General features: G+C 47.6%; 1 protein-coding gene across 3 annotated transcripts in view; it reads left to right on the plus strand.

The window, feature by feature from the left end:
• Positions 1 to 3,526: 3,526 nt before the first annotated feature.
• The window catches only part of LOC135258093 (ran-binding protein 3-like), a 17,121-nt gene continuing 6,906 nt past the window's right edge, over positions 3,527 to 13,741 (plus strand). The window contains exons 1-9 of one of the 3 annotated variants that reach the window (XM_064341342.1): positions 3,527 to 3,670; positions 7,233 to 7,288; positions 7,672 to 7,708; positions 8,108 to 8,194; positions 9,736 to 9,807; positions 10,072 to 10,137; positions 11,580 to 11,672; positions 12,060 to 12,196; positions 12,314 to 12,406. In XM_064341342.1, the coding sequence (XP_064197412.1) occupies positions 3,649 to 3,670; positions 7,233 to 7,288; positions 7,672 to 7,708; positions 8,108 to 8,194; positions 9,736 to 9,807; positions 10,072 to 10,137; positions 11,580 to 11,672; positions 12,060 to 12,196; positions 12,314 to 12,406 (663 nt within the window). In that variant the 5' untranslated portion in view covers positions 3,527 to 3,648. The remainder of the gene's footprint in view (positions 3,671 to 7,232; positions 7,289 to 7,671; positions 7,709 to 8,107; positions 8,195 to 9,735; positions 9,808 to 10,071; positions 10,138 to 11,579; positions 11,673 to 12,059; positions 12,197 to 12,313; positions 12,407 to 13,741) is intronic. The other 2 variants (XM_064341340.1, XM_064341341.1) reach the window with 2 other exon arrangements.

Raw genomic sequence — 13,741 nt, forward strand, 5'->3', positions numbered from 1 at the left:
TGCACAGTAAAGGGTTCAAGATCCTTAAATGTTTTATATCACAGTTTTAGATCGAATCCAGACCATGCCAGTGCTGATTGTGGCCAAGAGCTCCACAGGGCAATTACCGCGCTGGGCCGTGGCAGGGTTCTTTCGGTTAGGGGTCTGCATTCATTGCTCTCCAGTGACCTCTGCTGGTCGCTGGGGTGACTGTGGACTGCATGTCATGGCAGCAGAAGGAAGGTCTTCCGCTGACTCCACGTGCTCCAGTCTGCGGTCTGGAAAGAAGCCGCTCGTGACACTGTGTCTCAGAGAAGAACCGCGGGTGTCTACCAGAGACTGTAAAAAATATGGACAAAGCTACTGTGACGTCACCCATTGACTCTCCGTGGGTCTCCGAAAATACGTTTTGAAGCTCAATGGCGGGCGCGGCCATTTTGGAGTTGGAGCCAAAACCACAGAGTTTAAAAGCCGCTCTGTGATTTTTACAATTTGATTGACAGTCCGGTGCGGAAAAGCCCATCAACCTGAACGAGGCTAGCTGACTGTCTGCCGTTATGTTTTGAAGTATATTATCAGATGTTTACGGAGTTTAATTTCCATCCGTGACTGTACTGTCATGTAATCACGTTATATGTATGACATTAAAAATACAATTAGGCTATGTTCAGTTATCTTCAATTCATGTTTCTCAGCAAAACGAATATGCTTAACTAGCATATCAGCTTGCCAGTGAGCTAGGTAGGCTATCCGTGGTTAGCTCACGCATTAGCAATATGAACCACAGGGGAAGAACATTGACTACACTGATGGTCAATCAATCGGAGATGTGTAGGCTACTGGTGATTTGACTAGGCTAATTTTCGTATAACTGTCTGGTAGATCTGCTGTTAACCGAGCAAGTTATCGTCGTAGGTTTTCGCCAGTCAGTTAATGAGCCAGTAACTGCTACTACTAGCTACTCCATCGCCGTTTGTGGTGTTCACTTGCTGGGTGACGCTAGCTGACCGATCGTTCGCAAATCACTTTCTACCGAATAAAAATCAACACTGTCAGCGGTTATTAACAAATCTACCAAGTATTTTAATAACTGATCTGCAGGCGTGTAAATATGACAACGCACTTTGTACAGCAAGTTTTCCACCTGGTGCATGAAGACAAAAATAATGTAGCCTACGTTGAATTTCTAATTATTATTAGGCTATCGTTTTTTTCTTGTAAATCATCAAAACCAATGGAGAAAAGCCAATATACGCAAGGAGCCCCCAGAACCGATTCTGAGAACCACTGTCTTAAATGCCTAGCTTGTCGGTCTCTTAAATGCTAAAAACATATTCCTTTCTAAATGCCAAGATGGTTAATTTCGTTAAATTCTGTGTGTGTGATTTCAGCAAATGAACCTTGAGACTCTTAATTCGCTTCGTGAAACTGAAAAAGTGTTTATCCCAAAATCGGGATTATAGTAGCTTTGTCACATGCTTGAAGCATGGCCCAGGTAGACATTTACGGAATGTACACGACTGACAAGCCGCCAAACACGTCTGACAGATTGAATGTTTGCCGGTTAAGGTTAGCTAGCTAGTCAAATGGCTTGGTAGCCGAAGTTGCGAACTGTTTTAGCATAGGCTACTACTGGACTACCAAATATAGCAAGCTGATTACGCTTTCTGCCAAGTAATTATTTGGTTAAGTAGGCTAAAGGAAATAGTAAAAATGACTCGGCTACCGAAAAACTTAAGAGGAGGATTATTTTATGGTCGTCTAGTGCAGCTGTAAATAGCACACGCCATAATTAAATCACCACGAAATGGGATGCCTACATTTTCAGACTTAGCACAGGCGGACCGTAGCCGGCGCCGCAATGTCAAGGCCAAGAGACGCCACCGCCCACCCCAGTGACCATAGACTGTAGCCCCTACTATAGCTCAGTCCTCCGCAGTAATCCGGAAGTGACGCAAGCTGTACCTCATTGGTCCAGAACAAATATTGGCACTGTGCCCAAATGACGCAATAAATCATGAAATCGACCCATGGACAGTCATAAGACCAATAAAATACACCTATTATGACTATTTGTTCTTGTGAGAAAAAATTATTGACTTTGTATTTTGATCGCATTTGTACCGTAGACTTACATGGAAACCGGATATGAAAACACCTATACTGGAGCCATCCGTAGTGGCGCTAGTGAGCAACCAGGAACTACAACACCAGGAAATGAGCTTCAAAAACGAAGTCTGGTTTTGGCCGCTTGGTGTCTACACTCTCCCAGTGGGGTTTCCGTAGGACACTTCAAATTAAGGTGGGACTTCAACATGTTCAGCCCCACGTTGGGAACCAAACTTGATTTAAAAACATGTTATATAAACTAAATCCCTTATTTTATGTTTTTAATTAATCTATATTTTTGATCTGTGTTATTTTTAACCACTGACAGGTATTCCTCTGGATTGGAATAAGTAGCACCGTTAACGCTAACGCTAACCCTCTGTCACAGAGCTGGTCTCAGCTAAGCTAACGCTAACCCTCTGTCGCAGAGCTGGTCTCAGCTAAGCTTTCCATAATGTTACGTCTGTGTAAAGATGGGTTATCTGACTTTATTTTATTACAGTACAAATTGTTGTTTGTTAGGTTAACATTACACCTACTGGTTGCAAATGGGCCTCTGTGCCTTCTCAGTGGCACAGCCTCTTTGTGTTCCTGAGACTAACGCAGATGTTCTTCACTACTGTACATAACTCTGGATTAGAGCTTCTGCTAACTGATTATAATGGAATGGAGTAAGTTCCACATCTAGTCAAACTGCCCAGACTCAACATTTTACGCAAACGTGTAACCCTGCCTGTGCTCCTGGTAAACTCTGCCCTCTAGTGTCAGGTAACTGTCATTCAAACTGACCAGCTTTGAACTGAAATGAAATCGATTTCATTTTTATAGAACCAACTAATATAACACTGAACCCTATTCTGCTGTGTTATTAAACTTATTTGCTTTATGACAGAGACCCAAAGTGCATGCCGCCCCCTTATTCTTTCAGACAAAAAATAAAAGCGTCATTCAGCTACACCAGAAAACGTGACCAAGTCAATTCAGCATTCCTAGCAAAGTTGCAATGCGTGGTTTAAGATGGTGTGCATACAATGAATCCAGTAAATTGACATTCCAGACCTGGGACAAATACAGATACTAATTAAATAGCTTTTATTTGAAATGCTGATTCGATGTATTTTAATTTTTTTCCAATACATATTGGTGAAAATAATCATACAACCAACGAATTTGGTAAACAAGCCAAAAGGAACATGTAGGAACGCCTGGTTTGACTGACAGACTGATATGTTTTCAAAACACTTTCATAAATAGAAAAAATGTCAAAAAGCAACACCAGTCAGATCCAAATTTGGATATTGATGGATATTTGCCATGCACGGTAAAGTAGCTTGTTAATAATATTTACATTTTGTTATGAAAGTGATCACATGCTGACTAACTATCCTACGACGCAGAAGAGAGCGGCAGCTTCCAGTGTGTGATGTATTGTAGATCCCATAGACATATATACGTCTATGGTAGATCCCGTCGCGCTCGTCTCTCTGCTGCTTAATTATCTTTGTGTGAAATCAGCGCATTTGCAGCGCAGTGGCTTATGGGTGTGCGCGAGGGAGGAAAATGGCGGACCTGGTGAACGAAGGTAGGAATCTGTGGAGCAAAAGCAAAAAAAGAGCTGAAGGCTAAACAAAAGCGAGCAATGGCAAGCTAGCACAGTTCACATTTCGGAAAGACACACTGCTTTACGTGCTGGAAAAGCTGATTTATACTAACAAATTATCGGCGGCGTAGGTAGCCCGGGCTCCCGGCCTTTAGCTGGTGCGCTAGCTTCAGGAGGCTAATCTCCAGAGGGGAACCGCTCGGCGGAGCGCCGGGCTGCCCACTAACGGAACACCGGGTGTGCTATTAACCGTTATATTGGCAAGATGGCTACAATAACATTAATCTGATTCACTGAATAAGTAATTGTTGAGCTAACGTTAGCTAACTTGCTGGCTAACGCTTGCTAGTCTGAGTCACTGTAATGTATGAGACAAACAAACCCGGGCAAGTTGGTGAACCCGCCCACCGGACGGCGCAGACCAGGTGGGGCTCGCTTTAACGAGGCAGAGCTTTGCAAGTGTTAATGCTGTCTGTCAGCCACTGGACCTAACTCGGGCAAATCGGTATAGCTATGTCTTGCAAACTGTTAGCTAGCGAGTCGTGTTAGCTCTGGGGCTTGGATAGGGTGGATTTGTTGCTAGCAGTCCTAGCTTAGGACAGCGGGGCTCTGGGTTTTACGTGTGACTAAATGTGGGCTGCATTCTTGATTAAGGCGGCGAATGCTACCTGCGGAATCAGTATTATTAGCCAATTAAACTAGAATTTAGTGGTAGACCTGGCTGCCTGTATCCGAAGAGATTTGTGATAATGTTACCGGAAAACGAGTTTACTACGGTGTAGAATTTGCTAAGTGTTGGTTAGCTGGCCTGTTAACTGTTGTGAGGCTACTTAGCTAATTAGCTGCTTGCCTAGGGTGTCTTAACCATAGTAGCAGAGAAAGGGGAAAGCCACCGATATTAGCCAGTTATGCTAGCGAGGTTTCGCTAGTGTACTAGCTAGCATTGCATTGAGAATATACTAGCTAGCTAAAGGTCTGCATTTATCAGCAAACATTTGCACAGCGTGGGTTTCTGGACAGAATTTAATGGCCCTGCGTCGTTCAGAGAGTGAGTGAAAGCTACGCACCAGGTCTAAAATCGAAGGTAACCCGGCGATCTAGTGCACGTTTTCAGGGTGACGTTACAGTAATTTGTGTGGATATCGAGTTAGCTCGTTTGCTAGTCGTTGCGGTGCGATCGACCGAAGCCGGGCATCAGTGCATGGGCATTTGCTTTCAGACGGCAGGTGGTGCGATAATGTGCAAACACGCTAACTTGTTGTATTTGCGCGAGCTTGGTTCCCCGCTGCCGTTTTATCCGCCGCGCGCTCCAGACACGTGCCGTGGAAAATCCTTTGTCTGAAACTGGCCAGTGGGTGCTTTTAACAGATAAGAAGTGCATTGCTTTACCACAGGCTGCAATTCGGGTAACTTAAAATCTGTTCCGGAAACAGTTATTAAAAAACACACAAACAGTGGACTCACTGCCGAAGTACTCATATTGTATAATCTGCAGTACACAGCATGAAACTACATGTTCCATTCCACAAAACACCAGAGTAGCTTTGTGTCCTACATGTTGCTTGATGTCACCAATACTGTTGTGCCCTTTCCTATCACTCCTAAGGCTTGCAGTGATCACAGGTATGTGAGGGTAGACGTCAGTAGATGCTCAGGTGTGTGCAGGTATATTGAGCATTGATCGCAGGTACGTGAGGGTAGATGTCAGTAGATGCTCAGGTGTGTGCAGGTATATTGAGCATTGATCACAGGTACGTGAGGGTAGACGTCAGTAGATGCTCAGGTGTGTGCAGGTATATTGAGCATTGATCACAGGTACGTGAGGGTAGATGTCAGTAGATGCTCAGGTGTGTGCAGGTATATTGAGCATTGATCACATGTACGTGAGGGTAGACGTCAGTAGATGCTCAGGTGTGTGCAGGTATATTGAGCATTGATCGCAGGTACGTGAGAGTAGACGTCAGTAGATGCTCATGTGCGTGCAGGTATGTTGCGCTCATCTTTAGATCCACAGCATGTAACCAGGACCTCCAGACTACAGGTATATGATAGCTGCAGTAATCTCCACACACAAGTGTCTAGCTGCAGTAATCTCCACACACAGGTGTCTAGCTGCAGTAATCTGCACACAGGTATATGTGAGCTTCAGTAATCTCCACACACAGGTGTCTAGCTGCAGTAATCTCCACACACAGGTGTCTAGCTGCAGTAATCTGCACACAGGCATATGATAGCTGCAGTAATCTCCAAACACAAGTGTCTAGCTGCAGTAATCTCCACACACAGGTGTCTAGCTGCAGTAATCTGCACACAGGCATATGATAGCTGCAGTAATCTCCACACACAGGTGTCTAGCTGCAGTAATCTCCACACACAGGTGTCTAGCTGCAGTAATCTCCACACACAGGTGTCTAGCTGCAGTAATCTGCACACAGGTATATGTGAGCTTCAGTAATCTCCACACAGGTGTCTAGCTACACTAATCTGCACACAGGTGTCTAGCTACACTAATCTGCACACAGGTGTCTAGCTACACTAATCTCCACACACAGGTGTCTAGCTGCAGTAATCCCCCCCCCCCCCCCCCGCATATATTACCTCAGTTTGGCACTGTTGTCTCATCAGATGAGACGGAAGGTCTGGGAGGCCGTACTCGCGTACCGCCCCACACACACTGCTAAGAGCCCTGCCCAAATTTGGCAGGGAGTGACACTAACCTTGCTGGTTAGATTTTGAATGCTATTTTGCATCATGAACCTGCAGCCTGTGTGTACAAGTACGTCTCCCAGACTGCCTGTCATGCATCAGCACAGTAATGACTCTGCGTTTGCAGCACAGGCTGAGCAGTGCAGTAATGACTCAGGTTCCCCCTCTATACCCGGGTTCCCCCTCTATAGCTGGCCCCCCCCCATAGCCGGGTTCCCCCTCTATAGCTGGCCCCCCCCCCATAGCCGGGTTCCCCCTCTATAGCCAGGCCCCCCCTCTATACCTGGGTTCCCCCTCTAGAGCCGGGCTCCTCCTGAGGTTTCATCCCGTTGAAATCTCAGGAGGAGCCCGGCTTTTTCTTGCCGCTGTTTGAAAGTTTTTCTCCCCACTGGGAGTTTTTACATTGTGCTTACTATTTTGGGGGTTCAGGCCTGGTTTTTCCTCTTTTGATACTCTGTAAAGTGTCTTTGTGACAGTTTTCTGTATAAAGTGTTCTACGAATAGAATTTATTTGATGTGATGTATAGTGGCTAATATGGGATTGTTTGGGAGTTTGCTACTCTATAGATAACAGATACAAAACTCTAACTCCAAAGTAGCAACATTGTCGTTCCTGAGGCTGTTTATATCAACAGACCGATTGCATTAATTCAGAGTTATGTAGAAAAATGCGGCTCTGTGTGTCCTCTATATTGGTGCTTTCAGTTGTATCCCTTTATTGGAATGGATGGGTTTAGATAGACAGGTGTACCTGGTCAGATCTCTGCTGAGACCCTGTCCATCATGGAGTTGCCTGGAAACGGTCATACTGAGGGTTCTTTCTCTCTGTACTTCACAGAGAAACCTGCCATTGCTCCACCTGTGTTTGTGTTCCAGAAAGAAAAAGGTGCAAAGGTATGTGATGTGTTTTTCTCCCTCTAAGGTTTAGGGGTTAGGGAGTAGGGAATATGGGTGTAGGGGTTAAGGTTTAGGGAGTAGGGGATAGGGTATCGTGGGTAGGGTGTAGAGTTAGGGGATCAGGGGTAGGGTGTAGGCGATATGGTGTAGTGGGTAGGGTGTAGGGGATCACTGGTAGGTTGTAGGAGATAGTATAGGGGGTAGTGGATAAGGTGTAACGAGTCGGGTGTATGGGGTTAGGGGGTAGGGTATAGGGAATAGGGGATCGGTGTAGGTTGTAGGGGGTAGTGGATAGGGTGTAGAGGGTAGGGTATTGGGGTTAGGGTGTTGGGGTAGTGAATAGGGAGGATGACTGATGGTGTGTCTCCCCCTCCCTGCAGAGATCAGCTGATGGGTCCAGCGGAGAGGATGGAGAAGGTGCGCTACGCTGTCCATCCGTCTGTCCTTCCATCCGTCTGCCCTTCCATGTCTGTCCTTCCATCTGCCCTTCCATCCGTCTGTCCTTCCATCCGTCTGCCCTTCCATCCGTCTGCCCTTCCATGTCTGTCCTTCCATCTGCCCTTCCATCCGTCTGTCCTTCCATCTGCCTGTCCTCCCTTCTGCCCTTCCATCCGTCTGTCCTCCCATCTGCCCTTCCATCCGTCTGTCCTTCCATCTGCCTGTCCTCCCATCTGCCCTTCCATCCGTCTGTCCTTCCATCATCCTTTTCCTTTCTGTCTGTCTGTTTTTCTCTCCCTCTGTATCTCTGTCTCTCTGTCCCTCCAGACTGAATTATTATTAATGTTGATATTATTGTTATTATTACTTGTGCTCTAGATTCTGATAAGGAGGATGCGTGCTACTGCCCTCCAGTGAAGAGAGAGAGGACGTCGTCCCAAACACAGTTCCCCCCCTCACACTCAGGTATGACCCCAATGCACACCCCAGTTCCTGAGGGGCGGAGTCTGTTTCCAAGATTTCTGACGATAGAGACAGAGCGCAACCCGTCATACTTTGAAAACCACGTCCACCGGAGGGGAAAACAATCGGCACCACAATATGCAACCAAGGGCTGACACGCTAACAAAATGCCTGTAGCTAGCTAAAAACATTAGATTTAGCATGTCAAAGTGTTATTTTAGCACCCTATGGCTACCTGCGTTAGTCTGGCTCTAGCTTGCTACTTCAGTTATAACGGTCTCTGAAAAACGGTATTTGCCTTTGGCTCGGGGGGCTTCTGGTGAAACTGATGCAGAAATTAACCGTAGTTTAAACATGGCAGCCAGAACTTAGCTAACGTTAGCTACTTATTACCTGCAATTTTATTAACGCTAGCTAAGTAGCTATCATTTTAACTTTCCCTTCTTAGCCACCTACAAGCTTGTTGAAACAACGTCGCTAGCCAACTCCAACTTATTTCGAATGACAGTAATGTGCTGTAGCCTGCAGCTAGCTTGCTAGCTGACACGCCACTAGACTCCAATGTTAGGACAGATTTTTTGGTTCAGCAGCTTATAAAAACTTAGTTCTGGGTTCTTTACCCAGTTGGTAGTGCATCCCACCACACACCAGCTTTTAGGCATTTTCCTGTTGTTTGCTAGCAGATGAAAGTGACAAGGAGGCACCTTCACGCAATACAAAGTCAATGGAGAGCGATGAATTGTTTTCCCATCCGGTGTGGGCGGGACTTCATTGTGCTCTGTCTCTATGCCTGAATGAATTAATGAATTAGCCCAATCATTTATGAGCTGACATCTGAGTTACATCAGTTGACAGGCTGTTGAATGACAGCTGGAGGCTGTGTGTGTTTCCTGTGTAAATGTTGTGCTGTGGTTTAGCCTGAGGGAGTCGGTGCTGATGTGTAGAGTGATGGGGATAATGGGGGTAACTGAGCCCGGGGTGGGTGGCTTAACCGGGCCGGGGGGGGGGGGTAACTGAGCCCGGGGGCGTAACTGGTGGAAGCTAAAATCTACAAACAGGAAACCTGTCGTAACCTACCACACCCTGCTTAACCCTGTCAACCAATGACGTTTGCTTAACTGGCCCAATACACAAGTGTATACTCACATGTACATGCGGACGCACACATATACACACAGACACACTGGGTAAGGGATTTATCTGTGCGATGTATCAGTATCGTAGAATGTAGCTGCTGTTATGGTTACCCAGGGTGTGTTGGAAAATGTAGTTCATCTTATCTGGGCCATGTGGTGTAATGGACCCCCAGGGTGTGGTGGGAAATGTAGTTCATCTTATCTGGGCCATGTGGTGTAATGGACACCCAGGGTTTGGTGGGAAATGTAGTTCATCTTATCTGGGCCATGTGGTGTAATGGTCACCCAGGGTGTGGTGGGAGCTGGTGCCCAGGCAGCCTGTTTGACCTGGTACAGAGGAGTAGAGAGCCTTTCCCACATCCACTGACCACTCATCTCCTCCTCTTCCTCCCTCTCTTCCTCCTGCAGTTTCTAAGAACAATGTGTTCCTGCCTGCCAGTTTCTGCCAGTCATCCACAGGAAACTCTGACTCAGAGCCAGGTGAGACAGAACACACCTGTGCAGAGCACATAGAACAGAACACACCTGTGCAGAGCACATAGAACAGAACACACCTGTGCAGAGCACATAGAACAGAACACACCTGTGCAGAGCACATAGAACAGAACACACCTGTACAGTGCACATAGAACAGAACACACCTGTACAGAGCACATTGAACAGAATAGAACACACCTGCCAATTTGGCAGGTATATATAGTGTTTGGTGCTAGCAGACTGATGTTCTGTGCTGGTCTCTCACAGAGGAGAAGACTGTGGGCTTTCGCCTGAAGCCTCCCACCCTGATCCACGGCCAGGCCCCCAGTGCAGGTGGGTGTGGACACCTGAGTCTGAGTTTGGGGGGGGGGGGGGTTGGGGGCTTGGTGCCATGGGGGACAGTTAGCGCTGATATTTCAGATCTTTAGCAGTGTTGTGTGGTTAGCCATTAGCTGTGTTGTGTGGTTAGCTGTTAGCATTGTTATGTGGTTAGCCGTTAACAGTGTTGTGCATTTAGCTGTTAGCAGTGCTGTACATTTAGCTGGTAGCAGTGCTACATGGTGAATGGTGAATGGACTGCATTTATATAGCGCATTTATCCAAAGCGCTTTACAATTGATGCCTGTCGTTCACCCATTCACACACACTCACACGCCAATGGTGAAAGGCTGCCATGCAAGGTACCAATCAACTCATTGTGAGCAATTAGGGGTTAGGTGTCTTGCTCAGGGACACTCCGACACGCCCAGGGTGGGGGCAACCCTCCGACTGCCAGACTGCTCTTACCTCCTGAGCTATGTTGCCCCCATATGTTGCTAACAGTGTGGTTAGCTGTTAGCAGTGCTGTGTGGTTAGCTGTTAGCAGTGCTGTTTGTTTAGCTGATATCAGTGCTGCCTGGTTAGCTGTTAACAGCGCTGTGTGGTTAGCTGTTAGTAGTGCTGTGTGGTTAGCTATTAGCAGTGCTGTGCGTTTAGCCTAAAGCTGTACTGTGCAGTTAGCTGTTAGCAGTGCTGTGCGGTTAGCCTAAAGCTGTACTGTGCGGTTAGCTGTTCGCAGTGCTTTGCGGTTAGTAGTGCTGTGCGGTTAGCTGTTCACAGTGCTTTGCGGTTAGTGGTGCTGTGCGGTTAGCTGTTCGCAGTGCTTTGCGGTTAGGGGTTAGTAGTGCTTTGCGGTTAGCTGTTTGCAGTGCTGTGCGGTTAGCAGTGCTTTGCGGTTAGCTGTTCGCAGTGCTTTGCGGTTAGGGGTTAGTAGTGCTTTGCGGTTAGCTGTTTGCAGTGCTGTGCGGTTAGCAGTGCTTTGCGGTTAGCAGTGCTATGTGGTTAGCTGTTCGCAGTGCTTTGTGGTTAGGGGTTAGTAGTGCTTTGCGGTTAGCTGTTTGCAGTGCGTGGTTAGCGGTTGCAGTGCTTTGCGAGGGTTAGCAGTGCTGTGCGGTTAGCTGTTGCAGTGCTTGCGGTAGAGTGGGTTAGCTGCAGTGCTTTGCGGTTAGGGGTTAGTAGTGCTTTGCGGTTAGCTGTTTGCAGTGCTGTGTGGTTAGCTGTTCGCAGTGCTTTGCGGTAAGGGGTTAGCAGTGCTGTGCGGTTAGCTGTTTGCAGTGCTGTGCGGTTAGCAGTGCTGTGCGGTTAGCTGTTCGCAGTGCTTTGCGGTTAGGGGTTAGCAGTGCTGTGCGGTTAGCTGTTTGCAGTGCTGTGCGGTTAACAGTGCTGTGCGGTTAGCAGTGCTGTGCGGTTAGCTGTTCGCAGTGCTGTGCGGTTAGCAGTGTTGCGCACTGTTCCAGGTGTCCCGAGTCAGAAGCCCAAGGAGCAGCTGCGCACTGTGCTCCGCCCCGCTCTCCTACAGGCCCCGCCCGCAAAGACCCTAACACAGTCCAGTGAGTGCACCCATTTCTATCACTCTGTCCTTCTCACACACTATCACTCTTTCACTATCTCTCTCTCCATTTGTCACTCTGCATATAATTTTCACTGTATATAACTCGCCCTCTTTCTGTCTCTATGTCACTCTCTCACACTACATCACTGAATATAGCTCTCACTGTCACCATATCACACTCTCACTTTTTATCTCTCATTCCTTCTCTGATCTCACTTTGACCTCACTCATTCCACCTCTGACCTCACTCATTACACCTCTGACCTCATTCATTACACCTCTGACCTTCTCTGGCTGTGTCCCTGCCTCTGTCACCCTGTCGCCTTATTCAGTTTTAACTGCTCTGAAAGGCTTGTGTTCATGTGCCTGGATGTGTGTTCTGTTGCTGTGACAACGGCAGACCCCAGCAGTGGGACGAACGGTGTGAACAAGGCGTCGGACACAACGTCGGATGAGCAGCCAGTTACCCCGGGCAACGGTGACAGCACGGCACCCGCCGGTGGGGAGGGGTCCATGTCAAAGGTGAGCTGCAGCATCAGTCCAGAGATGTGCTGCTCGCTCTGTTCTATTTTGTGAGAAGCCATTTTTCAGCACACGGCCAGGGGTGATGGGAAATATTTCTGTTGTCCTGTGGAGCAGGACGGGCTGCAGAGAGGAGGGGGGGCTGGCTCCAGAAACTCCGCCACAGACGCCTCCTTCGTTTTTGGCCAGAACATCAAAGACAGAGCCAAGGTAAGCACAGCCACACCCTGTCTGTGCCTCTCCCCTGAACCAGTCTGTGTCTCTCACCTAAACCAGTCTGTATCTCTCACCTAAACCAGTCTGTGTCTCACCTAAACCAGTCTGTGCCTCTCCCCTGAACCAGTCTGTGTCTCACCTAAACCACTCTGTGGCTCTCACCTAAACCGGTCTGTGTCTCTCACCTAAACCAGTCTGTGTCTCACCTAAACCACTCTGTGGCTCTCACCTAAACCAGTCTGTGTCTCTCACCTAAACCGGTCTGTGTCTCTCACCTAAACCGGTCTGTGTCTCTCACCTAAACCAGTCTGTGTCTCTCACCTAAACCGGTCTGTGTCTCTCACCTGAACCGGTCTGTGTCTCTCACCTAAACCGGTCTGTGTCTCTCCCCTGAACCGGTCTGTGTCTCTCCCCTGAACCGGTCTGTGTCTCTCCCCTGAACCAGTCTGTGTCTAACCTAAACCAGTCTGTGCGTCTCCCCTGAACCAGTCTGTGCCTCTCACCTAAACCAGTCTGTGTGTCTCACCTAAACCAGTCTGTGTCTCTCCCCTGAACCAGTCTGTATCTCTCACCTAAACCAGTCTGTGACTATCACAGTCTGTGTCTCACCTAAACCAGTCTGTGTCTCTCACCTAAACCAGTCTGTGACTATCACAGTCTGTGTCTCACCTAAACCAGTCTGTGCCTCTCACCTAAACCAGTCTCTCTCTCTCCCCTGAACCAGTCTGTGTCTCTCCCCTAAACCAGTCTGTGTCTCACCTAAACCAGTCTGTATCTCTCACCTAAACCAGTCTGTATCTCTCACCTAAACCAGTCTGTGTCTCACCTAAACCAGTCTGTGCCTCTCACCTAAACCAGTCTGTCTCTCTCACCTAAACCAGTCTGTGTCTCCCCTGAACTAGTCTGTGTCTCCCCTGAACTAGTCTGTGTCTCACCTAAACCAGTCTGTGTCTCACCTAAATCAGTCTGTGTCTCTCCCCTAAACCAGTCTGTGTCTCTCCCCTAAACCAGTCTGTGTCTCTCCCCTAAACCAGTCTGTGTCTCTCACCTAAACCAGTCTGTGTCTCTCACCTAAACCAGTCTGTCTCACCTAAACCAGTCTGTGTCTCTCACCTAAACCTGTCTGTGTATTTCTGAATTGGGAAAAAATAACCCATCATACAACAGCGTGTTATGAAGAAAGGGCCAGACTCTGGATGGGGAGAGACAGAGTGAGAGAGAGAGAGCAATAGAGAGAGACTTTTTTGTTTGTGGTTGCCATGGTACTGCATTGGGGTTGATGGGAATATCTCTCACTGCGGTGTGTGACTGCGGGTGCTGTAATCTACT

The sequence above is a fragment of the Anguilla rostrata genome, chromosome 6, assembly GCF_018555375.3.
Source record: "Anguilla rostrata isolate EN2019 chromosome 6, ASM1855537v3, whole genome shotgun sequence".
NCBI lineage: Eukaryota > Metazoa > Chordata > Actinopteri > Anguilliformes > Anguillidae > Anguilla > Anguilla rostrata.